The sequence below is a fragment of the Lodderomyces beijingensis genome, assembly GCF_963989305.1.
Source record: "Lodderomyces beijingensis strain CBS 14171 genome assembly, chromosome: 1".
NCBI classification, from domain to species: Eukaryota; Fungi; Ascomycota; class Pichiomycetes; order Serinales; family Debaryomycetaceae; genus Lodderomyces; species Lodderomyces beijingensis.
The window spans coordinates 438311-463743 of NC_089970.1; the positions used below are offsets into that span (position 1 = coordinate 438311).

A 25433-nucleotide genomic window follows, 5' to 3' on the forward strand; every position below is an offset into this window, starting at 1 on the left:
GAAAAAAAGTTTAGATGGAGACAATTTATATACCCGATGCAGCGAGTTAGTCCCACGCACGTGCCCAACTAAACATAGCCCACGATGAAAGCCCCAAAAAAACATCATATTCTCATCCCTTGAATCCGTGGGTCGAAGCATGTCTATTTCATCCCTGTGGTATGGTTACAGCTTTATGCCCCGTTTGGATCAAAAGCTGTTGTTCAACGTCGGTTAAACACGTCCGTTGCTGATCTATGGGGATCCACCTCTATCCACCCCGTTCTCCTCTCACCCCTAGCAACGTCACCCCAAGAAAAGTTGACACGTCACCAACTTTTCTTGACTGTTGGCCTCTTCGCCATCCCTCTGAACCTCCCTGAACCTCCTGCCCCGGTCCGATATAGAGGGAGCACGGTTACAGGAGAAGAGATCGATGTGCCGGGTAGGGTGAGCCATAAGGGATGAACCTCCTCCAAAACTTCATACACACACGCATGCACACAAAAAGGCTGTCAAAATTCGAGATTCGCTTTACTCCAACATGCTCCATCCCATCCCCTCCTAGAGCATATGAGTCTGAAACGGAAATGTCATAACCAGCGAAAACGTGTATCCTGAAACTTGCACTTTCTCGTCCATTGCAGCGGGATTGAGAAATCTTTCTGCAACGTTTCAAGCTGGAGAAAGTTTAGAGGAAATTTCAAATTTCAAAGGGTAAGGGCAATGTTTGTTTTACTGCATTAGGTCAATCCCACACACTCTACCTTTTTTTTTTTTTTTTTGTGGTTGGTTGGCCGTCGCCCTCGTGGTGGGTCGTGGCGGTAAAAGAAAAATTTAGGGGTGAGTTTTCGGGGGGAGGGGGGCTAGGTCGTGGCAGCAACCTAACATTTCACCGCGCGGAGATCGCGGAGAACCAAGCACGGGCATGGCGAGGGAGGGGGGAAAAGAGTGAAGGTGGAGAAGGGGTGAGAGAAAAGGGGACCGGGACAAGGGCACGAGGTGCATGCCAAATTGTTGTTTTTTTGTTTTTTTTTTTTTTATTGTCTCGTAATTATTTGTTTCTTCGTTTATGACCGCTACGGCGTTACGACATCTCGATTGGATAATAGTGGTGACGATGGTGGTTGACGGTGGTGGTTACCGCGCACGTTGAATCCTCTCTGGCCGAGGCCAATCACCAGAGTTTCTTGACTTGCTGCCCAGCGAGCGCTTTCGCATAACCACACACTCACTCACACTGTAAACAAGAGCAAGAAAATAAAAAAAAAAAAAAAAAAAGACGTCACTCACACACGCGGCGTTCAGCTGCTACTCCGTTTCGGGAAGGCCGCACCGCACAACACCGAGAAAAAAAAAATTCTTATAGGCAGAGCCCACTATGCGTCTACGGGTTTGTTGGCGCATGTTTTTAAATATAGAGTCGCTGTGGCTTCTGGAGAGGAAGGAAAGAAATAACAAACACGGGCGTTGGATGCAAGAACAGATCATCATCATTCGATCTCTATCTTGCCTTAAGCTTAGAAGCGGTGTACTTGACAGGAGTCTGTTTCAGCGCCCCCAACCACGCCATAAACAACCCACATCTCACCACCTGTGTGTGTGTGTAAGCCAAGTCGGAAACCGGTTGAGGTTTTGCTCTTTTTTACTAGTTTGGAGAACTGTGCCCGGTGTCATTTTATTATCCCGAAATGACATATATAATTTTTACGTCACTGATCCCTCGATATTTTCTCTTGATGTCATATTTCCATGGGATTCTGTTTCGACCATGCCACGAAAACTCCACGAAGGTGTGGAAACAGGTGGAAACAGGTGGAAACAGGGGAGCTGGCAAGTTCATTTGGATGAAACTCCTAGGGCCATAGTTATGGCTATGGCCCGTGGTTATGGCCGTTGTTGTGGTGCTGGTGGTGCCTTTGGCTAGTTCTGGACTTACTGCTTCTCCTTATAACCCCTTCTGTCGTTGCAATTTGGAGGCAGAGAAGGAAAAAAAAAAAGGTTGCCGTTTTGTGTAATAACCACAACAGCGACAATCTACCCACATGTTATTTTTTTTTTTTTTTTTTTTTTCGGGATAGAGTCATACTATACTTCCTGCTGCTGCTATGACTGGTATAGCTATGGCTGCAACTAGTATAAGAACCAACTTAAATCCCCCATGGGAAATTTTTCACTCCCGTTTCCCATTGCTATCAAACACTTTTTACGAATACTTCTATATCTGAAATCTTACAACTCAACCAGTTGACAAGTTTTCGCCTTTACTATCCACATAGCTGTTCAGTCAACGGATAACTAGAACAGAGACTTACTTTTGCATTCTTTTTTTTTTTTCGCAGCCCACGTTTTTCCTGAAACTAGTGTGCTGTGCTTGTTGGATATAAAATCATCCTTATAGACCCACAACTTGACAAAGTTATCCAGACACATAGACAAATAGATATACCAAGGTCGTTGCAAGATGTCGGACTTTGCATTCAACAACTATTGCATCCACTGTGACAAATTGTGTCCTTCCAACTCGGCCTACTGCTCGGACGAGTGCAAGATTATAGAATATCAAACATCCTTGGGGTCACTCGAGTCTAGAAACTCGACGTCTTCCTCGTCATCTTTGTCGGCAGCGGCATCAGCATCTCATTCACATCACAACGCATCCAACACGTCCACCCTGAGTCTATCGAAACCACTACAGTCGACCTCGGACTTGTCGCTAGATACAAGCTCGGAATTGGTGTCGCCCTTGTTGACGCCCGCCCTATATTTGCAACAGCAGCAGCAGTTGTTGCAGCAGCAGCGACGTTGCCACAGCCACATGGACGCGTCGCCTTTTCTGTTGCAGCAAGCTGAAGTTGAAACGACTGACGACTATTACGACTTAAACTATTTTGACTTGAACTACTCGGTTCGCTCAAACACCAACTACACTAAGGAAACTCCCTCAACTAGCAGCAACAGCAAACAGCGCGATTTGCTCAACTCAACCTCGCATAATTATAGAAAATGGTTAACTACCGCCTTGTAAAGGCGCCGCTTTGTTGTTTGTTTTTCCATTTGTCTTTTTTTTTTTTATTTTTTTTTTTGGAACAAAAGAAGGTGGATGAAGAGAAGGGAGGAAAAAACCAGTAGGTTAGTTAGGTTAGTTGGTTCAGCTGAAGTCGATCTGCTGAGGTTGTTTTATTTTTTCATTTGTTAAAGCAACTTCAATTTTTTACTGTCAAGTATATAGTAAACTTCTTATTCCTTTTTAATACATTTACATTCTACTCATCGCTTGAAACCTTGGCTCTATCCTGATAAATCACATCTCTCTTTGAATTTGCCAAAGTTTTCCTTCTCCCTTCTCCGAAGTTCGCCTTGCAACCCAAAAGGCCACACCAGACCACAACAAAAAAAAAAAAAAACAGAAATTATGCGCTTGCAAATCCTTCCCGAGATGGCAAACCGAGAGAGAGATTTCTAGCGAAGCCTCATGGCGAGCACCACACCCCTCGTGGATGGCGAACTCGTGGGGTGGGTCGGTATTACATCTTCACGTTTACGGGGGTAAGAACAAACCATAAACATTCACTTCCATTTCAAGTAGAATTACGCATGTCAGACGTGAAATCATCGCACAGGGAACCAAAATAACCCACGTTTCTCGCTAAAAAAAAAAAACTGCAAATTTTAAGAAATGAAATCTGACTTCATCATCTCACAGCTCGAATTTGGCCATCCATACCAAGGCCACAAGCCCAAGAGGAAAAAATTTTCACTTGAATAAAAAAAAAATAAAAGATCGTCAAAGTATCTCTCATTTCAACACCATCTGACGTGATTTGCCAGATGAAGAAAGATGAAAGAAAGAAAAGATCCGAGACGCAAAACCGCCAAAAAAAAAATGGCATAATCTCTGGTGTACCTTGGAGTTTGTACAACAGTAATGATGTAGATTGGGGAACTCCGTTGACACAAGCTGTTGTTTTGGCAACTTGCATTTTTGTCATGGTACTTGCTGGATCAACACCGAGAAGAAAAAAAAAAAAAAAAAAAAAAAAAAAAAAAGGACATGGATGGGGCTAGTTTTTGCTTGCCGAATGAGAGACTCGAGCAAAGAGTCCCGTAAAGTGTGTGGTTAGCAGCTGCAACATTGACAGTGATGAAGCATCATTAAGATTCAGCTCCTGCTGTCAATTCCACCGCGGTAAAATTGTTGCAAAAAAAAAAAAAAAAGACTCGAAAAATGAATAGGCTTGCTCTTGATTCTCTTCATTCTGTAAGCTTCGACGGGATGTTAATCTCAGCACAATAAGGACTACTTTGTGAATAATCGAGGGATTCCGGGACTATTGTCGGATGCTCGAGACGATATCCTGTAAGGAAATTTCACTCGAGAGCTAAGCTCTAGAGCTGAAGGCGTCTAGCTTTTGAACAGTTAAATTCGTCAAGTGTTGATCACGTGCACGGCGAGTATCCTTTCCAGCGCAACTGTCGTCGCTTCTCTTCTTCTCAAGAATGAAGCCACAGCCAAAAAGAATCTGCCCGTGAAGTGCCACCCCTTGTCCTCAACAAATTGCCAAATTTACTCAAACTCTTTCTCATTTTGGGTTTGTCAATGTCTTTGAGTGAATGCCGAAAGGGGGGGTTGTTTAAACCAGGAACAATCGTCTAGTTGGTTTGTTTGCAGCCATTATATGAATTGAGACATTTGGCTGCAAAATCTCTCGAAATTTTTGAATTTTTTTTTTCACAGTTTCCAAGCTCTTCGTCCACTCTCATTGGGATGCCTTGAGAATAACAATCTCTGGATTTCTTGTGTTGCTCAGAAACGCAACCGGAAATGAGGCATCGTGATGTGTATTTTTGGAAAAGTTCAAAACAAGGTACGCCAAGTTTGTCCGCTATACACCCTCGAGCTCTCATGTGCCCCCCTCTTTTTGTCTATGGAGAACCACCATGACTGTTTATCCAAGCTCAATCTCTTGTTGTCTCCCGTGTTTTGATGTTTTTAATTTTTGATAATTCAGGCCTGGAATTCACCCACACTGGGGTTCGAAACAGGTAGCGTGAGTCCAAATCTCTATTCCCAACTTGACAAATTTTTTCGTCTCCAGCGGCTTCGAATGAACCAACCTGCAACCTACATCTCGAAATCACAGACTGACCAGAGAACATCACCATGATTCCATCATTGAGGACACTCGGAGGATACGTGTGGAAATTCCCCAACCACATAACCAGATGCCAACGCGCCAACTTGCGCAAGAGATCATTGCAAGTCGACGAAAACATTGAACAAATATACCAGGGTTTATATCAACAGCAGAAACTACAGCAAGAGCAAATCGAAGCGGGAGTCGTCATCAATACGGGTCCCAAAGTGAAAATTTTCAATCAGGATCAAGGTCGCACCGGTGAAAAGCGAGTCGATTTCCACAAGTTTGAGTATCCTAAATTCTTGCTGTTGAGTCAACGTGACAAGTACTTCACTTTTAATCGTAATGCTAAAAACTATAGGAAACCTATTCATCGGGTGCCGAAATGGACCAAGACTTCATTTAGAGAAAATCCAAAGTACTTCTAAACATGGAATCCTTTTGTTTTTTTTTTTTTGTTGGTGGTGAGGAAATTGTGTAATTTGTAAATAGGTTGATACAATCAAATAAAAGAATTAGAAACAAAAAATGGAAACTGGTTCATTTTGATAGGGTTTCACAAGTTCTCCCAGATCAAATCTGCAATCTCCTTGTCTGATAACTCAGGCCCAATAGTTAGCGTAGTCGCACGGTCCCCGCTGTTCAATACCACAACATCCAGCTCCATCGTTGGTGTTGTTGATGATGATGGAGCCAGTTCATCACTCATTGTAACCACCTTTACGCCCAACTGCCGAAACAAGCTGATCTTTTGAATTTGAGTGTCATTTTCGAGAATCTGCTGCGGATCTCCAAGTTCCTGCTCGGGGTTATTCAATTCATCCTGTAGCAGACTGTATTCCTGGTTTAGCACGCTTTGAGTATTGCGCGAGTTTGTAATGGCAGCATTGATGACCCTCGACTCATTAATCAACTTCATCCGCAAATTCTCCATCTCATCCATTCGTAGTTGGATGTTTTGAAACACGTTCAACGATCTATCAATGGGTGAAGACGGCGTGAAACCGGCGATTTTGGAATTCGCTTCAATCAATTCGTGATTGTAGTCGTTTATCTGATTGAGCAAATTGATCTCTTTCTGCTTCTGCTGGATGTCGTATGTGAGCTGTTTGTTGATCTTGGTCAATTCATTCACCTTTTGTTGATGTTTGGCTGTGGTGTGCCGGATCGTGGCGTTGATTTGCCGCATGATCTCTGCATCTTCTCCCGAGTTGAGCTCGTCTATGACTCTTTGTAGCATTTCCTCTGAACTCTCCATCTTTTGCACCATCATGTCACTTGGTGCTGGCCTAGCTGTGGTTCTATTCTGTATAGTGTATCGGTTGTTTTGAACCGCGAGGTGTGGTTTATGCATCTACTCCGTTACCGTGTCTACCACATGAACGAGCCATGAAGAAAAAAAATACACTAGTGGAGATTTCATGATTAATCTTGACACTTTTCCATTCCCAACTTCAGAATCTAGAGTCCAACACCGCCATGAGTTATTCCAAACCGGATAAAAAGGGGTTTTCAGATGTAGAACTCCCATCCAACCCAAATCTACCCAGCTGGTTGATAACGCCAAAAGAAGAAAAAGCAATCTTTGAACGATGGAGGAAAAAAGCCTTTGCCAACTGCGATGAATTGATCAAACGATATATTGAATGCTCCAACAGTTACAAAAACCCGGTGGAAGCTGTTCAAAAATGCAAGCAGACCAACTCGGACAGCTTGAAATGCGTTGAACAGTATCAGACTAGAGAGTACTTGGAAGCTGAAAGAGATTTGTACATCAAGGAGAAACAACAAAAGAAGAAGCTCTACAAGTTGAAACTACAACAGTTGGAAGATGAAAAGAGCAAAAACAAACCGGCAAGTGAAGCATAAAACACAAACCAGGAAACAGGAACTGTTTTGAGATGTTTCAAAGCAGATGCAGTAGTGACGAAATCTAATTTTTTTTTTTTGTAAACATGTACATATATATCTATAACCTAGCAGCCAGCTACTATACTCAAGACTCGAAGTTGAACCCCAGCCATCTCCTCTCATTTCATTTCACTCCTCTTCATCCGCGAAATTCTCATCTTCAAACACCTTGTGGCTCGCCATGAACAAACTGGCCTGGATCTTGCCCAACTGCTCCAAGCTCTGATACTGCTGCGTTGTGGTTTTGATCAAGTCATTAAAGTCGGCCAAGTTGGCCTGTAGTTGAGCAATCTGCGAGTTTAGATGACTGAGCTGTCTCTGGGTTATCGTCGCTGTTGACGGTTGAATCCGCGGTCTTGCCGTGCTCCTCTTTGGAGGTGACGACGTTTGTTTTTGACTGTTTATTGGATTGGCCATTCTATCAGCAAATCCTCATATACGTTTACGAGTTTGGTATAAGTTGATAGTGTTGGATCGTTGGTCAGCGGCTACAGACGTGTTACCATAGTTGTTGTTTTAATTTTCCCCCTGCAGTGGTGTGGTGATTGTGCGATTGTCAAAATTATCCCCAGTCTCAAATTTTCAAACAAACCATACTGCAACTCTTCTTCTGATAACCACCACCACCACCACATGTCCAGAGGTGGAACCTGAAATCCAGTCGCCTGTCACATATCTATACCTATACCCATATATATCTTCATACCTACATACATATTCAAAAAGTTTAGTCTATCGACGCTAACTCAGTGAGGTTCGAGGCTTCAACGTGCGCTAGAACAGGCCCTTTAATTTCAAGCCGATTATTTTTCATCCTTTTACCCCCGGATTAGCAGCAAGACTACAGCCAGGTTTTTTTTTTAAATTTTGTTACTTAATTGAAGTTGAATTCGACAAAAATACATCGCTATAGTAACCGACCAAGCACGTTTCCATTTTGACCTGGTCCTACTGTTGGTTTTATCTAAATGGACCCCGCTTGTGCGATATAACATTACGCTAGTCAACTATGGAGAATCCGCAATCATCGGAGCTGAAGTCGGCCCAGAAAATTGATCCCGAGAAACCAAAGGATGTACTATCACCACCAGCAGCAGCAGCAGCAGCAGCAGCACAACCAAAACAGCTACAAACAGCACAACCACAAGCGCGAACAACGATGACGACTACCACCGCCAACTCGTCCCCAATAAGCAAACCTCCTCCGCAGATGCAGACTTTGAATCTACCGGCTACACCTGTGAATGCAACTCCGCCGGGTATGCCCCAGCAGCAACCTTTTACGCCTACTCCGCAAGCAAATCGACAACCGGCCATGATTGCAAAGCATTTGACAAACGCAACGCCGGCAAATAGATACATGAAGGCAGCACCAACACCAGTAGCACAAGCAACACCAACACAACCACCAGCAAAAGTCTACAGCGCAAAGCCCACGGGACAGCCATCCAACATCAAGCAGCCTATGCGACCTCATCCCATAGCTCCGAAATATATGAAGATTCAACCAGCAATTGCACCAAAACCAGCTGGAGGCGCAGCGCCACAAACAAGCAGATTTAACCCAATACCCGATGGCAAATTGTCGATCCTGATAAAGCTGGCTTCTCACGGGGGAGCAGATACTAAATCTCTAAACACCTCCAAGAAATGGGTATTGCCTCCACGTCCACGACCGGGTAGAAAGCCCACCGCGGGAGAATGCGACAAGATTAGCAAAACGCAGCCGAATCCAGTGAAACGGAAACCAAAGGTTGAACCAACTACTGGAGCAATCGCTACAAACACATTGAAGAACGAGCAGCCCCCCAAGAAAGTAGCCTCAGCACCTCAACTCCCTTCTCCTTCCGTGGCCATGGCCATGGCCAAGCAACAACCAATGGGTGTCACTGACACGAAAATATCTGCTCCTGCACAAAACGCAGACATATCTCCAAAAAGGATACCTTTACTTCCAGACCTGCTGCCTGTTTCGCAAAGTTCATTACCTGCTGCTGCTAGTGCTAGTGCTAGTGCTAGTGCTAGTGAGCCCAAGAAATTGGTTGTCGTTCCCACCATGCATCAAACAACGTCAGCATCAGTTCCAGTGGCTACTACCAGTTTGCCACCACCACCTTCCTCCAACACCATCAACACCCACAACACCGCCAACATCCCCAATCTCTCCAATCTTTCCAAACCCTTTAACCCCTCCAATGCCACCATAACCGTCCCTAAACCGCAAACTCCTCAAACTTTGAAAAAATTGCCCACACCACCTCCTCCCGCGAAACCAGTTGACCCTGCAGCTCACATGACGGAGTTGAAGATATCCTACTTGTCCAAGTTAAAAGAGCAAGAGTTGATGCGGAATTACATTGAAGTTTTGACGAACCAAATCAAGGAATTGAGCTTTGTCCAGAATGGAGTCATTACGTTTGACGCATTAAAGAACAATGCCAAGTACAACCAGAACGGAATGACAAATAAGCGGCTCACAACAACAATGACCAATTCCAAGATTGACCAGTTGGATTCAATAAACAATTTGAACGATTTGAACAAGTTTTTAGGCTACTTGAGCAAGTCATCTGATATAATCAGAAATGCACAGAAACAGACAACAGCTGGAACAACCACGGGAGCAACGGTTAACCCACCTGAGACGATCAATCACCAAATTGAGCATTACGTGAAATTGAGAAATCGATTCACTGAAATGAACAACAAGAGGATTAAAACTCCCGGCCTGCGCAAATTAGCTGGCAAAACATGCAATAAGGAAAACGACGAGTCGTCATCTTCATCATTTCAACATTCAGCGTCACCTTCAAGCGTTAAATCGCCCACGACGTCATTTACTCCTGATCTTCTCCATCCTTTAAAGGCTTCGAATTTGTTCAACGATCCAACTATAGACTACGACATGGAGTTGCAAACTGCAACCATTGCCGAGTCACCCACGTCCTTGAGAAACTCAACTAGTTCAAAGAGCACTGATCGCAATATAGGAATAATTCCCGAAAGCTCGCCTAATATGGGTATGGATTTTTTCGTTGACGAGCATGATTTTTTGAACCGCTTGGTTTTGAATGACGATTACGATGTGGCCGATATGAGAAAGGAAGAGTTGGAGTTGGGAAGCGTTGAAATACACGGTGCCAACAGCATGGGCGTGCAAGAAGGCGCTTTGAATGACGGCACGGGCGTGGTGCCAGAGTCCCAAGTTGATATAAGACAGATGAATGGCGGCAACTCCGATTCGCTCATCCGAAAGAAGTTTAAATTCAACTGCGGTTTTTGTACGAAGGATACTCCTTGCTTGTGCTTTGATTCCGATTGGGAGCTCCATGGGTTCAAGTGAGAGACAATGGAAAAAAACGCATTCACTGAAAAAACAACGAAGAAGGGCATTCTTTATGAGAAATGAAATATGATGAAAATGAGCCGGAATAGGGGGGGGGGGGGGAAGAAACGAGGATCGGGGTTTTTATTCTAGGTTTAATATTTATTTGATAACGAAGATGAAGAAAATGAAAAACAACCACTGAGTTCATGTAGAGTTGTAGAATAATTCTTCTCTTTTGGCGAAACACGAGCTAGCCATGGAGCCATGCACGCTTGAGGCACTATACAGGACCCTGGAATCCAACCTCACATCCACGCAATAAAGAATGATAAAAGAGAACAAAAGCTACAGACAAACTCATAAATAACCCACTGTTCATTCAAAATATGCCACTCAACCTACTTAGCCATCCTCACTGAATCAATTAGCTGACCTATTGGTAAAAGAAGGCCACGTAAGTACCAAGCAACGCAGTCAACCCCAAGACAGTGTACCCAGTTCTATAAACACCAGGAATAGTCAACTCCTTACCGAAATCCCACACGAGATGTCTAACGCCATTCAAGCAGTGGAAAACAAAGGGGTAAGCGGCAACGGCCTTTGCGCCGTATTGCACGGCGACAGGCAAGCTGGCAAAGGCCAGAACCAAGCTCTGCGTGTCGAAATGCACCCCCAAGACCGAAGTAGCGGCAAACGTGCAGGTTACCCCGTAAAACGCTGCTGCCAACGCAACCCCGGTGATACGGTGAAAGCTGGACAAGACCCAGGTCAATTGAGGCTGGTAGATTTGCAAGTGTGGCGAGACGGGTCTGTTCTTACGCTGCTCGACCAAAATCTCCTGTTCTTCATTCTGGGCTGTGTTGACAGTGGAGATTGATCTCGACTTTATCAATGACGATGGTGACGATACTAGAAGCGACGTGGTGGTTGGAAGGGCGGTTTTGAAGCTGGGGCGAGCGATCATCCTGATGCTTTGCTTATTGAATAAGCCCAATCCTACGCGTGAAATCATGGTTGTTCTTGCAGTTGTATGTGTGGTTCGGGACTGGTGGAGTTCAAGAAAGTATCAACTTTTTTTTTTTATGTTTTTTTTTTTACTTAGTATTGTCCTTCTGGGTCGTTTCCGTGTGTGTGGGAATTGGCTGGTGCAACCCCCGGGGAAAAAAAGACCTCAAAGGGTGAGGAGTTTGGGCGTTGGGCCAATTAGCGCACTGTATTTGTAATGGAGGGTGTCGCGTTTGCGATTTCCGACATTTGGGATGAAAGTCGCGACATGGGACGCGACATTGGACGCGACATGCCCTCGCGATTCAGTTCGATCAGACCAATGGGGCTTATGGCTTTGGGTTCAAGCACAGGGGGCGACAATCGCTGCTACTTTCGGCAGTTTATGCTTGTGCTCACACGACGCCATCTAGGAGCTTCAGGGGTCCACGAGTACAAGGTTGCTGAATCAATTGCTTTTTGTTCGTAACCGAGTATTTTTGTTGAGTCTATATTTACATATATTGACGAACAGCGTCTGAAAGCCTCCCCCAACAAACTAGTATGCATTGAGGTGGCTCGTATTTAAACCTCTTACAATCCTCATCTTCCCTTTTTTTTTTTTTTTCTCACTTTTACAACATGGAGTTGCATCGTAGGGGGTTGAAATAAGGTCGGTGCCTTGCAGAAATTTTTTTAGGCTAGGGGGACTAGACCATGCCAGAGCATGCCATGCCCGCCCCCTAAACTTTATACTTGAGCCTGGTGGATCGACCATCTTTTTTATTGCATCTTTCTGCTTTGATTTTCACGTTTCGGAGTTGTTTCACACTCGATGCAAAGTCAAGTGGGATGAAATTGAAGAGGTAATCTCCTGTTTTAAATGTGAGAGGATAAAGCTGTCTGCTTTATTTTTTTAAAAAAAAACTTTCGAAGCTTGACCCTTTCTTTTGTTTGAGTTTCAAGCTGAGCATCATCGATTGTAAGCTCTACAAAGTTTGAAAGTGAAGGCAGCTGGCGCTTTTGACGTGACTGCAAAAAAAAAGCGCCGACGGGTCTCCGAAATAAGCCGCTTGGTAGCGCACAATCCAGCTGCGATAGCGCGCTACCGCCAGCCTCTCTTGCAAAGTCTATATCCTCACTTTGGGGTTTCTATGTCTATTTAGAGTTCAAATGATCCTTTATTATCTCGCGTCACCAGTTGTATTATCCATGTTTAATCTGGGGTTTATCAACACCACCATCGTCTCATTTCCTTTTTTTTTTTTTCGTCCTAGAGGACTTTCAATGTTGCATAGACAGAGACAAAGACCGGATGGTGTTGTAGTCTAGCCGTCTCTCCCAGGCGTCTTCCACTCGTTGAAGATATAATATCATATTGAGAGGTGACGGTATCGAGTCTTCAGTCCAAAACATACACACACAAGGTTTCGTCAACTCAATTTTCACTTTCAATGATCATCTCATCCTTTACACTCCACACTCCACACTCCACAGAGGGGGGGGGGGGGGGGGTAAAAACACTTGCAAGTTTCTTCAACCGCCATGTGAAAAAAAAACAGCAAAAGAAAACGGGAATTTACACTTTTACTTTGAAGTGGATAAAAACCGAGATATTTTATCCCCCTTCGTCTTATCATGTCTGCCTCTCTTTCTCTCTCTCTCCAGCACGAGACCTATAGTCTATAGCACGGCTCTCCCATGGTGATGTAACATTTTCCTATCGTCCAACCCCAACCCCCCCTCCCCCCCTTGCCCGCCCCGGCTGCACACACAGATATCTGTCTCTTTCTTTAGGGGGCTGGGAATTATTTCACCAGATGCTTTTTTTTTTATATTTTATTTTGCCACACCGCTCTCTCGTGGCAAGTCTATGAGTCTGTAGGTCTCTCTGTCTCTGGGTCTGTCAAGGCAAATCACCCGAGATTAGACACGGAGATTTAGATAACCGCATCAGGTGGTCTCTCTTTTTGGTTCCCATTTGGTTCTAAACAACCAAAAAAAAAAAGGGTCAGGAAAAAGAAAAGTCTACTATTACAAGTTGAAATGAAGACAATTTTTACAGTCTCAGCTGCCAACTTCAACTTCACGTTGGTTGGAGATAACCCCAGACAGTAGAGGATATAAGCTTAGACTCTATGTATGTGTATATACATACACCTTTCACGAATGGTTGGGGGGTTGCTACCACATGGGGCGGCCGGGTAGTGCACGCTGCACCAAACAAATTTTAAAAAAAGAAGCGAGAGAGATTCATCATCACGGACATTTTACAACGGGAGGTGTGTAGTAGTTGCTGGTATAAATACGAAGCAAAAGAACCACATCAACTACACCGCTCCGACACAGCTGTACGCGGGGAAGAAACAAAGAAGCAAAGAAGCAGAGCGATAGATAAAGATAAGATAAAAAGATAAGAGAAAGACAAGAGGATAAAAGAGGTTACGAGACTAAGGATAAGGATAAGGGTTTGGAACGGCAAGAGATATTTATTTGTTCAATATTAGTATATCCTACTACTACTACCACCCAGTTACCACCAATAGAGCTACGTCTATACCTAATAACAAACAACAATAAGTAGTAACTAGACTCAATAGGGAAGATGATACAAGTGTCGTCATCAAATATTCATTCTCATAGTAACAGCAACAACAACAACAACAACAACGGTAACAGCAACGGCAACAGCAACGGCACCAACGATGATGCAAGTAATCTACATTCAAATGACAAGTCAGCTCAAGAGAAACCGTTAGCAGCTAAAGCTGCGGAAAATGATGACAAGCAGGCTACGCTGGAGACAAAGAGCCAGAAGGAGTCTTCAACCTCATCGTCACAACAGATTCAACAACCGCAGCAACTTCCCTCGCCAACTTCATCTCGTCAAAGTCAAAATAGCAACACCGAGTTGAGCAAAAACTCGGCTTCGGATGACCATCAAATCCCCACGAATCGTGATGCCACCGACCAAAGTCAAAACGGCTCACTCAACAGCAAAAATGACTTGATGTTTACCAAAAAGGACTTGAGTAAGTCGTCACGCACCCAATCGTTCCAATCGGTGTTGTCCATTGCCTCGTTCAAGTCGTTAAAGCAACAGCTGACTTTTAACAATTCATCACACACAGGCAACAACAACAGCCAAAACAACTACAACAATAACAACGGACAACAACCAACAATAAATCGAAATAATAGCATGATAAACCCACAACAATTGATGCGCACAAGCTCGGCGATAAACAATGCAAAAAATTTCCAATCTTTTATCCAGGCACCTGCGCTATCGGGTATCACCAACCAGAAACTGAGTGATGATTTGCAAATCGGTCAACAACAACCTTTTAATGACAAGCCAAATAACGGCAGAAATAACAAGTCTTGCGATACAAGCATGGATAATGATAATGATGATAGTAATACCAATAATGACGACGGGGAAGGATCCAATGATGACGAGACTTTGTCCCAGCAAAAGAACTTGACCTTGAATGCGTTGAAGAAATTGAGTTTATCACCACGTCCCATTACCAACCCCGATGATCTTAATTTACCCCTGACAAATGCCAATAAATCAAAAACACAACAACCATACCAGCCTGCCGAAGTGGACTTGTCGTCGTTTGCAAGCCTCACGCGGCAGCCTAAAGTTGCTCCATCCAAATTAGAGCCTTTAAAAGTTGAACCTTCACCTACTAATAGCGTTAAGCAGTCGGAAAGACTAGTTAGTCCGCAAGCAACGAGAAAACTGTCATTACCTAGATTGACCGAGGGCCAAGTTGACACTACAACCAATCTGGATATCCACCAATACCACCAAAATCTCAAGCTATCGCAAATGGAAACCTTTCTGAGACATAATCATCATCAAAATGCACCAGAAAGGCTCAACTCTGCATCTACGCAGAGCCAACAGCGAAATCTTCTCCCTCAAAACCAGATTCTGCAGCAAAATACCCAGCATATCGATCATCATATTATACAGCAATCTCATCGACATCCAATGCAGCAGGGAACTTTTTTCACAAACTCATCTAATCACAATCGTGTCCCCGCTGCAGTTATCCCGCCTCACGACATGAGCTACAAGAGGAAACCACTGAATCTGGCTTTGCACACTTTGGGTCACCAGCAACACCAACTGCATCAAAATTCTCCAGTTTTGCATTCTACTCATTCCAACCACCCAAGCTCTGCAAACCATAGAACAGCTTGTCATGTGCAACAGATTAAGGAATTGCGTACCCCAATGTACGTGCCAGCTGTGTTGCGAATGACACAAAATGGAAGTTACAACCCCATGGGACTTCGGTCAGATTCCAATTCGCCGGAAATCATGTCCACGTCACCAGTGCATAAACGATCACGCACGCCCGACTATGAAGCACACATCCAGCAGTTTATGGAAAATCGAAACACCTCCTCCACAGCGTCGATCAAATCAGTCGACTCGACCCTATCTGTTGACTCGAATACCTCTACAAAATGCGGAAGCTTTGGCACTATCAATAAATACTTGAGTAAAGGGATCCTGCGAAGCACCGAGTACGTGTTGAAAGCACCACCTACTAGAAAACATTGGCTCAAAGACGAAAGCGTGCAGAAATGTGGCATCGAGAGCTGTGGCAAGGAGTTTAATTTTTTCGAGCGGCGACACCACTGCAGAAAATGCGGAGGCATCTTTTGCAATGAACACACGTCTCATTCCTTGAGCATTAACCACATGGCGCAATTCACCACGGGCGGCAGAGGCACATTATCAAAAGTTTGCGACAATTGCATAGAAGAGTACAACGACTTCATCCAGCAGGAGTTTGGAGTGCAGATCAGCACGGCAAAGTCCTTGTCTCCCGTCTCGGGAAAGCTTGAATCGCACCAAGCAACCACCTCCACCACCGAAACAACAAGTTCGGAGGTTCCGTCATACCTCCACGACCAACACCAACACCAACACCAACACCAACAAGCTCATGCTCATGCTCATTCTAAAGTGTCTGACATGGGTCATGCTAATACGCAGAAACGCACCCAGATGCCGAATTTCAAAAATAGCATCTTAGCCGGCGCCAACAATAACGGAGGAAGAAGTGAACAGTTGGTTGGAAGTGTCCCTGCAAACTGGAACTGGAGCTCTTTTTAGAAAACAAAAAAAAAAAAGGATTATACTGGTTTGTTTGATATTTGTTTGCGTTCTACACATCGTTTGTATAGCAGTAACTCGCCGCCGCCCGTATTTATTATATTGCCAGCCTCATGTCACTACTTGAGTGAAAAAAAAAAGGCTCCCTCGTGCTTCGAAATCCCCGGGCCAGATGCTAATGTAGACTTAAATCTGAGCTTTCCGTTTTCACGTTCTCTTCACGTGACCTCAAGGTTGCGCGACACACACACCTGCGACACACACTTGCGACACGCGCAAAATCTATGGACACTTATAATATTACGATCAAGAGACAGCGTGTATATCTTGTTTGAGCCGGACTGGAAAACTGTCAAAAGGCAAAAAACGAAAAAAAAAAGCACACCAAAGGACGAAACCCTTGAATCCGAATCAATTTCAGTCCAAACTCAATTGGCATCCTCCTCTTTTCTTTCCAAAATGAAGGAGCATCAATCGGCGAAATTGAAAATCGCAGGGATCGACGTGCAGCTAATAAGGTCGCTACTCAAGGTGATCATCCTTGTCTCGATAGCAGGGGCAGCGATATCGTCGCGGTTGTTCTCGGTGATTCGATTCGAGTCGATCATCCATGAGTTCGACCCCTGGTTCAACTTCCGGGCCACAAAGTATCTCGTGCTGCATTCTTTCTACGAGTTTTTGAATTGGTTCGACGACAGAACGTGGTACCCCTTGGGCCGGGTCACTGGAGGCACATTGTACCCTGGCCTCATGGTGACTTCGGGCGCCATATGGCACATATTGAGAGACTGGTTGAAATTGCCCGTTGATATCAGGAATATCTGTGTCATGTTGGCTCCCGTGTTCAGTGGCGCCACTGCGTTTTGCACCTATTTGTTGACCACGGAAATGAAGGATTCCAACGCGGGGTTGTTGAGTGCGATCTTTATGGGAATTGCCCCTGGCTACATTTCGAGATCTGTCGCGGGCTCATATGACAATGAAGCTATCGCCATCACGTTGCTCATGGCGACTTTTTACTTTTGGATCAAGGCTATGAAATTGGGATCGATCTTTTACGCTACCTTGACGGCCTTGTTCTATTTCTACATGGTTAGTGCATGGGGCGGCTACGTTTTCATCACAAACTTGATCCCCTTGCATGTGTTTGTGTTGTTGTTGATGGGCAGATACAACCCAAAGTTGTACGCTGCCTATTCCACGTGGTATGCATTGGGCACTTTGGCAAGTATGCAGATTCCATTTGTGGGCTTTTTGCCCATCAGGTCGAATGATCACATGGCGGCCTTGGGGGTGTTTGGATTGATCCAATTGGTTGCCTTTGGCGACTATGTCAAGTCCAAGGTCCCCTCCACCCAGTTCAAGGCCTTTTTGTGGGTCTCGAGCATCTTGGTTTTCGTCTTGGGAGTGGCTGCCTTGTTTGGATTGACGGCGATGGGATGGATTGCTCCTTGGACTGGTAGGTTTTACTCCTTATGGGATACAAATTATGCAAAAATCCACATTCCTATCATCGCCTCGGTTTCTGAACATCAACCGACTGCTTGGCCTGCCTTCTTTTTTGACACTTCAATGTTGATTTGGCTTTTCCCCGCTGGTGTCTACTTGTGCTTCCAGGATTTGAAAGATGAGCACGTTTTCATCATCATCTACAGTGTGTTGTGCTCCTATTTTGCCGGGGTTATGGTGCGGTTGATGTTGACTTTGACTCCCGTGATTTGCATTGCAGCAGCAATTGCATTGTCCAAGTTGTTTGACGTTTACTTGAACGTGGTTGACATCTTTACCGAACCAACAGGCTCCTCCAAAAAGAAATCATACGGGAAGTTGCCCATTGCCCAGTTGGTTTCCAAGCTTGCTGTGTTGTTGTCATTTACCTTTTACTTATTCTACTTTGTTTTGCATTGCACTTGGGTCACGTCAAATGCATACTCATCACCATCCATTGTTCTCGCTTCCAAGAACTTGGACGGCTCACAACACATCATTGATGACTACAGAGAGGCATACTACTGGTTGAGAATGAATACTCCAGAAGACGCTAAAGTTATGGCGTGGTGGGACTATGGCTATCAAATCGGCGGTATGGCTGATAGAACCACTTTGGTTGACAACAATACCTGGAACAACACTCACATTGCCACTGTCGGCAAGGCAATGTCTTCACCCGAGGAGGTGTCGTATGAAATATTCAGACAGCACGACGTCGACTATGTCCTTGTAATCTTTGGAGGATTATTGGGATACTCTGGTGACGATATCAACAAGTTCTTGTGGATGGTGAGAATCTCCGAAGGTATTTGGCCCGATGAAATCAGGGAAAGGGATTTCTTCACCGACCGAGGTGAATACAAGATGGACAAGGATGCCACGCAAACAATGAAGAACTCATTGATGTACAAGTTGTCATACTACAGATTTGCCGAGTTGTTTGGCGGCAGGGATGGTGTAGATAGAGCGAGAGGACAGCAGATTCCCGCCAACGATCCGCCGCAGTTGAATGTTGTTGAAGAGGCCTTTACCTCGCAAAACTGGATTGTCCGTATCTACAAGGTGAAGGACTTGGATAACTTTGGAAGAGATTTGAGCCAAGCAACAACTTTTGACGCTATGAAGACAAAAAAGAACAGGTCGATAAAGAGACCAAAATTACCGATTAGAGAGTAAATAGTTTTTAAGGTTGAGGGAGATTATAGAAATCAAAAAAAAAAAAAGAAAAAGAATCTATAAAATTGAGAGTAGATATCTAGAAGGAGGAAAAGAAAAGAATTAAAGAAAGAAGCCAAGCAAAAAAAAGGGGGATTGGGACATATTTTCAAAGGCGTTTGAACTCCCCCTTCTTCCCCCTCCAAAAAAAATGCCACACCGATGCGGCGCTACTAGTAGAGGGATGGAAAGAGGGATAGAAGAATGTAGCGTCTTTTGAGCCGTTCAAACAGGTGGTAGAATTGCGCGATATCGCGGCATCAAAAAAAAAAAGGAAAACGCGCCGCACCTGTATCCAAAAACGGCACATTAAACTCGGCAATTCGAGGTAATTGAAGGCTCAGAATAGTATCACCACATGCCACCTTGATTCTCGTAACACACAATTGGCTTGAGGAATACCTTTTTTTGCTTTATATATATAAACCAAGGAGAAAAGCCCCCTCTCTTCCTTGGATGCTTAACCATGTAAAGTACATCTTCAGCGAAAAAAAAAGGGAAGAGCAAAACCAAAAAACAGTGGCAGGGACATGACAATTAAGCAGAAAGTTCTATTCTTGGAGCTACCCAAGAAACAATACATGAGACAATTCGAGTCCAAATTCGAATGCATTCAATACAACATTTCAACTTTGGAACAATGCATCCTCGATTTCCAAACGAAGTTCCACGATGTAGAAGCGATATATTGCGGATGGGCCGGCTTTGCCCCCATTGGCGGTTTCAAAGGCAAGCTTCTCACGTATGCGCCACGAAACTTGAAAATCGTAACTACGTGCACGATTGGAATCGACCATTTCGACGTTGACGGAGTGCGGGCTCGCGGCATCGTCCTAAGTAACGTCCCTTCGGAGATTGCCTCTGAGGCAGTAGCTGATCTCGTGCTTTATAACGCCATTGCCAGTTTCCGCAATTTGAAAATATACGAGCTGAACTTTGGCGGCCGGTATTATTCGCATACTACAACTTGGCGAGCGTCGCTTCTGCGGGCCCAGTTTGACCAGTCGCATGGTAGAGCTGTCGTCGCACCGGTTCACGGTAATTGGTTCACCGAGTCCTGCTGTGGCCGGGATAACGTGTCGCCTCGAGACCGACACGCGGTGATTGTCGGCTTTGGCAACATTGGACGCATGATTGGCAAGAGGCTTGCGTGCATTGGGATGAAGGTGCACTACGTCAAGAGAAGCAAGCTTTTGGACCTGGAGGAAGCGAAATTAGGCTACAAAGTGGAGTATCATGCGTCGTTGGAGCAAACTGCAAGTTTCGCGGACTTGGTTGTCATTGCTTGTCCCGGCACACCCTCGACGCAGCACATGATCAACGAGAAGTTGATCGATAAAATGGAGCAGCCATTTAGAATCATCAACATTGGCCGTGGATCTATCGTGGACGAAGATGCCTTGGTGCAAGGGTTGGAGCGCGGGAAAGTCCTCTTTGCGGGCCTAGATGTGTTTGAACAGGAACCCCTTGTCCACCCTGGCTTGCACAACCGCCAGGACGTGGTCTTGACGCCGCACATAGGGTCGTCGGTGGTTGAGAATGACAGACACACGGCCATTACCTGTTTGACCAATATCGAACACGTCATGTGCCTGTATGAAAACAGGAGGCAATGACGCTATTGCGCGTGGTAACTTAGAAAAGAAAAAAAAACAAAAATTTTCAATTTTGTCTTCCAGTTTGGTTATTTATTTTTATCTTATTTATTTAGCTCGTAGAGTGGATATAGACGTTTGCTTGAAAAGCTTGAAAAAACTCCTCTTTGATCTTTTGAATGTCTTGCACCTCGTCTCTTCATACCTGGTTGGTTAAAAACCGAATTAAAAAAAGGCTGCAAAATGCGGTTGGTAGCAACTCTAGCAATGTTACTTTATCGTCGTTCTCGGTTTCCTCCTCCTTCACGTTCTCACCCACTCTCTTCCACCTCATAAAAAGTGTAATCCACTTTGAAGTTACTTTGAACAAGCGAGGGAGAAAGCCTAGCTATTTCAATCGAGCCAGACAAACCTAGTACCATCAGACTATAGATCCATCATGTCTTCGGTGTACATTGGTGTCTACAAGGCGTTGTTTGACTATGATGCGCAAGCGGAAGAGGAGTTGAACATTCAAGCCGACGATCTCTTGTACTTGTTGGAAAGATCCGACATTGACGACTGGTGGAAGGTGAAAAAGAGAATCATATCCGCGGGCGATGAAGTAGTTGATGAACCCACGGGGTTGGTGCCTTCAAACTACATCGAACCAGTATGTATCACGCAAACCAAACAAACATATAGAAAGCCGATCTTTTTGATGATGCAACACCGATTTTCCATTTTCCACTTTTAACGTATTTCTTTGTTCATTTTGAAACACTGTACTAACCGTTCTGGGGCAGGCACCAATTGTTCAACAAGCAACAGCATTATACGACTACGACAAACAAACGGAGGAAGAGCTCTCGTTCAAGGAGAATGCAACGTTCAACGTCTATGATCTCAAGGATCCCGATTGGATTTTGGTGAGTGATTCCTCGCAGCAAGAGTTTGGATTCGTGCCGTCAAACTACATTCAACTCAACACTGGTGGTCAAACGGCACCAACACAATCTCAAGCCGCGCCCGTGTCTATAGCTGGTGCTGGTGCTGGTGCTGGCGCATCTTCAGACCCGAGTCAGCCTGCTGCAACACAATCCCACCAGCAGCAACCGCCTCTGCATATCCAGCTCCCCGCTTCAGATTATGCTCCGCCGGCTTTCCCAACTAGACCCACCAACAGTGGCTTCCCGCCTCCAACTCCACAGAAGGACTTTCCAAGGCAACTCGAGCACCCCAGCACAAATGACGGATACGGAGGTGGGATTGAAGATGGAGAAGATGAAGATGATTATGATGCACCTCCACCTATGCCTTCTAGACCTTCTCAAACAAATGCATCCGGAAGAGAGCCAAATTCAAGGTCAAGGTTAGGATTAGGAGCAGCGCCTGAGCCAGAGCCAGAGCCGGAGCCGGAGCCAGAACAGAATATTCAACCAACTGATAAGGAACATACATACGATGGTGAATTCTTCACTTGGTACATAGACGAAGTTGACGGCCGCAAAAAGAGACCCGTCAAGATTTCTATCGGACAAGGGTTGATTATCATCAAGCCAAACACTTCAAACCCCAAAAAATTGAGATTAAGATCAGCCTCGCATTTGGACAATCAATGGAGAATCAAGGACTTGAAGAGCGTTAGTAATGAGAAAAAGCACTTGTTTTTGGAATTGCAGAACCCGCACGAGTCGCTCGAGTTGCACACGGGCACCAAAGACGTGGCAGACGCCATTTCGGCAATACTCGGAGATTTGAAGAATGCCGAAGAAGCGCGCGGCTTGAGAGAAGTGGCCAAGGCGTCGCAAGCAAGCACGGGGGCATCAAACAAGAAGATCGGGCGCTTGCTCTACGACTTTAAAGCGCAGGGAGACGACGAATTAAACTGTCGCGAGGGCGATGAAGTTTATGTTGTAGATGAATCCAAATCCAAAGATTGGTGGATGGTGCAAAACGTTGAGACTAGACGCAAAGGGGTGGTTCCTTCTTCATACATTGAAATCATCAGCACTTCCAACCTCGACAAGTTAACCGATGGTCCTCTGAGACGCAAGTCCATGTCCAAAGGCAAAGTTGTCAGTGGCAGTGACAAGCGCCACCGCAGCAGAAACAGAGAGGAGCGTGACAAGGTCAGGGAACAAGACAGGGCCCAAAGAGATAAACGCGGTTCTCAAAACGAGTATGACAAGTCGATGCCAAACTATCATCGTGTGAGAACCTGGATCGACAGCTCGGGAACTTTCAAAGTGGAGGCGGAGTTCTTGGGCTGCGTTGAAGGAAAAGTGCATTTGCACAAGACCAACGGTGTCAAAATCGCAGTGGCTGCGGAAAAGTTGTCCCTCGAGGACTTGGAATACGTGGAAAAAATCACGGGCACGTCGTTGGACACTTATAAAGACATTGTCCAGAGACAAATGGAGAAAAGGGCCCGTTCCAAATCCAAATCGGGAGCTATTGCAGACCCGTCAAGTCCCAAACGGTCGGCAACTGCAGCAATCAACGACATTGACCGCGCCCCTCCTCAGCCAAACAGACCCCGCTCCACGTCCCAGGCTTCAAACGGCGGCGGCGCGCCTGCTTACGATTGGTTTGACTTTTTCCTCGAGTGCGGAGTCGATGTGGGCTATTGCCAACGATACACTCTTAATTTCGAGCGTGAGCAAATGGATGAAAACATTTTGGAAGATATCTCACCGTCATTGCTTAGAACTCTTGGCCTCAGGGAAGGTGACATCCTCAGGGTGATGAAGCATTTGGACACTAAATTCAATAGAAAAAAGTCAGTTGAACCAGAGGCGCCTACAGGAAGCTTGTTCCTTGACAGCAACGGCGCATTAAAGAACAACTCGGCTACTGAATTGTCGAAAGTTTCCAAAGATGCGTTGCCATCTCCAATCAAGACTGAGAATCAATCCTTGAGTGTTCCGGCACCACCACTACCACAACCATCACAACAACATCAACAAGGTGGAAAAATCGATGATGATGCGTGGGCGATGAAACCGGCAGCAAGGTCAAACGAGAATCTTCTCAAACCATCTCCTCAGCCGCAAACCCCTCAATACACTGGCTCTTTGTCAGATATTGTCAACATCAAGCCACAAGAAAATAAAGCCCCTCAAGTGCAGCCTCAGCCAACGAACCAGACTCCCTCGTTGCCGCCCCTCCAGCCAACAAAAACTGCAAGTCAACCTGCAGCCAACAGCAACGGAGGAGGAGTATTGGTACCAACTCAGCGCACAGGAGGATTTGTACCTGTTAACCGGACAGGCGGTGGCTTAGTTGCAGCTCAAACTGGTGGCTATTTGCCAGCGCAACCCACTGGGTTTGTTCCCATTGCTTCCCAGCCCACCGGATTCATTCCTATTCAAGCAACAGGACTTCAACCACACATCACAATTGGAATCTTGCCTTTGCAACCAACAACGCTGATGATGAATCAGCAAAGAACGGGAGGCGCACCACCGGCAACCACATTTGGAGGCGCGCAATCGTTCAACCCGGGCTTTGTGCCTTTGCAAACTGGAGGCGTCACGATGCCGCAAACTACATTTGGAAATATGAATTCCCAGAATACTGGTGCTCTTCCATTCACGTCATTTAACCCCCAGAATCCTCAAACTACCGGAGGTTTACCTCAAACGACTTTCGGAGCATCATCTGTCCCAGCGCAGAGAACAGGAGGACAAATTACAGGAGGATTTGTTCCCCAGTCAAACTTTGGCAAGCAAATCACGGGAGGTTTCATGAATACAAACACCCTTACTCCACAACAGAGAACTGGTGGCATGATGCCGCAAACATCATTTGGGCAGCAGCAGGGCACTGGTGCTATGTTCCCACAGACCTCCTTTGGGCAACAAGCCACTGGTGGCATGTTCCCCCAAACCACTTTTGGCCAGCAGCAACAACAACTGAACCAGCCAACCGGTGGATTAGGTTTTGGAAGTTCATTTATGCAAAACACAGGAGCATTTCCTCAAACATCGTTTGGCCAATTCTCCCAGCCCAGCAACCAACAATCTAATATCAATCAGTTTGCTCAGCAACCAACAACGTTTGGTAATGTCCCACAGCAGCCAACACAGTTCAACAATTTCGCGCAGCAACAGCCATCCCAGTTCAATAACTTTTCGCAGCAGCAACAGCCAACCCAGTTCAATAACTTTTCGCAGCAGCAACAGCAGCCAAATATGAATCAAATGACAAATATGTTCCAAAACACCTCAATCGCATCACCACAGAACCAGATGCCCCCTACAAGCTTTGGCCAGCCCCAGTTTGAAGGGTTCAATTCTCAACCATTGCAGTCGCAACCAACAGGTATGGGTTTTGGCAACGCACCCTTGCAGACACAACAAACTGGTAGAAGAGCCAACTTAGCTGCTGCAACACCTGACAATCCATTTGGGTTCTAAATAGAGTAAAAGTAATTAGAGAGTTAACAACAAAACAAACTTGATTATCGGTTTTCTTGTTTGTAGGACTATGTATTTGGACTTTTGTTTGTAGGACTACGTATGTGGACTTTTGTTACAGATAACAAATGTGCTGCAACATTGGGTGGTGGTGGAAAAAGAGAGAGAAAGAAGATAAAAGAAAGTGCTGCCAAAGTGCCATTCTTGAAGCCAGCCTACCACCTAAGGACAGAGGAGTAACAACCA

At 45.1% G+C, this 25433-nt stretch overlaps 11 protein-coding genes across 11 annotated transcripts; 8 read left to right on the forward strand and 3 right to left on the reverse strand. All coding sequences in view use genetic code 12, as the record gives it.

Moving 5' to 3' along the window:
- Positions 1 to 2443: 2443 nt before the first annotated feature.
- LODBEIA_P01830 (uncharacterized protein) lies at positions 2444 to 3007 on the forward strand (the record flags this gene model as incomplete). Its single annotated transcript, XM_066971761.1, has 1 exon — positions 2444 to 3007. The coding sequence occupies one exon, from the start codon at positions 2444 to 2446 to the stop codon at positions 3005 to 3007; it is 564 nt and encodes a 187-aa protein (XP_066827121.1).
- A 2136-nt stretch (positions 3008 to 5143) lies between these two features.
- LODBEIA_P01840 (mitochondrial 54S ribosomal mL60 domain-containing protein) lies at positions 5144 to 5548 on the forward strand (the record flags this gene model as incomplete). Its single annotated transcript, XM_066971772.1, has 1 exon — positions 5144 to 5548. The coding sequence occupies one exon, from the start codon at positions 5144 to 5146 to the stop codon at positions 5546 to 5548; it is 405 nt and encodes a 134-aa protein (XP_066827122.1).
- A 128-nt stretch (positions 5549 to 5676) lies between these two features.
- On the reverse strand, positions 5677 to 6393 carry LODBEIA_P01850 (uncharacterized protein; the record flags this gene model as incomplete). Its single annotated transcript, XM_066971783.1, has 1 exon — positions 5677 to 6393. The coding sequence occupies one exon, from the start codon at positions 6391 to 6393 to the stop codon at positions 5677 to 5679; it is 717 nt and encodes a 238-aa protein (XP_066827123.1).
- A 206-nt stretch (positions 6394 to 6599) lies between these two features.
- Positions 6600 to 6989, forward strand: LODBEIA_P01860 (uncharacterized protein; the record flags this gene model as incomplete). Its single annotated transcript, XM_066971794.1, has 1 exon — positions 6600 to 6989. The coding sequence occupies one exon, from the start codon at positions 6600 to 6602 to the stop codon at positions 6987 to 6989; it is 390 nt and encodes a 129-aa protein (XP_066827124.1).
- Positions 6990 to 7160: 171 nt separating this feature from the next.
- LODBEIA_P01870 (uncharacterized protein) lies at positions 7161 to 7448 on the reverse strand (the record flags this gene model as incomplete). Its single annotated transcript, XM_066971805.1, has 1 exon — positions 7161 to 7448. The coding sequence occupies one exon, from the start codon at positions 7446 to 7448 to the stop codon at positions 7161 to 7163; it is 288 nt and encodes a 95-aa protein (XP_066827125.1).
- Positions 7449 to 8040: 592 nt separating this feature from the next.
- Positions 8041 to 10374, forward strand: LODBEIA_P01880 (uncharacterized protein; the record flags this gene model as incomplete). The annotated part of the gene is made up of 1 exon (XM_066971816.1): positions 8041 to 10374. The coding sequence occupies one exon, from the start codon at positions 8041 to 8043 to the stop codon at positions 10372 to 10374; it is 2334 nt and encodes a 777-aa protein (XP_066827126.1).
- A 418-nt stretch (positions 10375 to 10792) lies between these two features.
- On the reverse strand, positions 10793 to 11323 carry LODBEIA_P01890 (uncharacterized protein; the record flags this gene model as incomplete). The annotated part of the gene is made up of 1 exon (XM_066971827.1): positions 10793 to 11323. The coding sequence occupies one exon, from the start codon at positions 11321 to 11323 to the stop codon at positions 10793 to 10795; it is 531 nt and encodes a 176-aa protein (XP_066827127.1).
- Positions 11324 to 13948: 2625 nt separating this feature from the next.
- Positions 13949 to 16486, forward strand: LODBEIA_P01900 (uncharacterized protein; the record flags this gene model as incomplete). The annotated part of the gene is made up of 1 exon (XM_066971839.1): positions 13949 to 16486. One exon carries the CDS (start codon positions 13949 to 13951, stop codon positions 16484 to 16486), a length of 2538 nt encoding a protein of 845 aa, XP_066827128.1.
- Positions 16487 to 16945: 459 nt separating this feature from the next.
- Positions 16946 to 19153, forward strand: LODBEIA_P01910 (uncharacterized protein; the record flags this gene model as incomplete). The annotated part of the gene is made up of 1 exon (XM_066971850.1): positions 16946 to 19153. One exon carries the CDS (start codon positions 16946 to 16948, stop codon positions 19151 to 19153), a length of 2208 nt encoding a protein of 735 aa, XP_066827129.1.
- Positions 19154 to 19722: 569 nt separating this feature from the next.
- On the forward strand, positions 19723 to 20808 carry LODBEIA_P01920 (uncharacterized protein; the record flags this gene model as incomplete). Its single annotated transcript, XM_066971861.1, has 1 exon — positions 19723 to 20808. The coding sequence occupies one exon, from the start codon at positions 19723 to 19725 to the stop codon at positions 20806 to 20808; it is 1086 nt and encodes a 361-aa protein (XP_066827130.1).
- A 418-nt stretch (positions 20809 to 21226) lies between these two features.
- Positions 21227 to 25187, forward strand: LODBEIA_P01930 (uncharacterized protein; the record flags this gene model as incomplete). Its single annotated transcript, XM_066971872.1, has 2 exons — positions 21227 to 21439; positions 21573 to 25187. The coding sequence occupies 2 exons, from the start codon at positions 21227 to 21229 to the stop codon at positions 25185 to 25187; spliced, it is 3828 nt and encodes a 1275-aa protein (XP_066827131.1).
- Between the last annotated feature and the right edge of the window lie 246 nt (positions 25188 to 25433).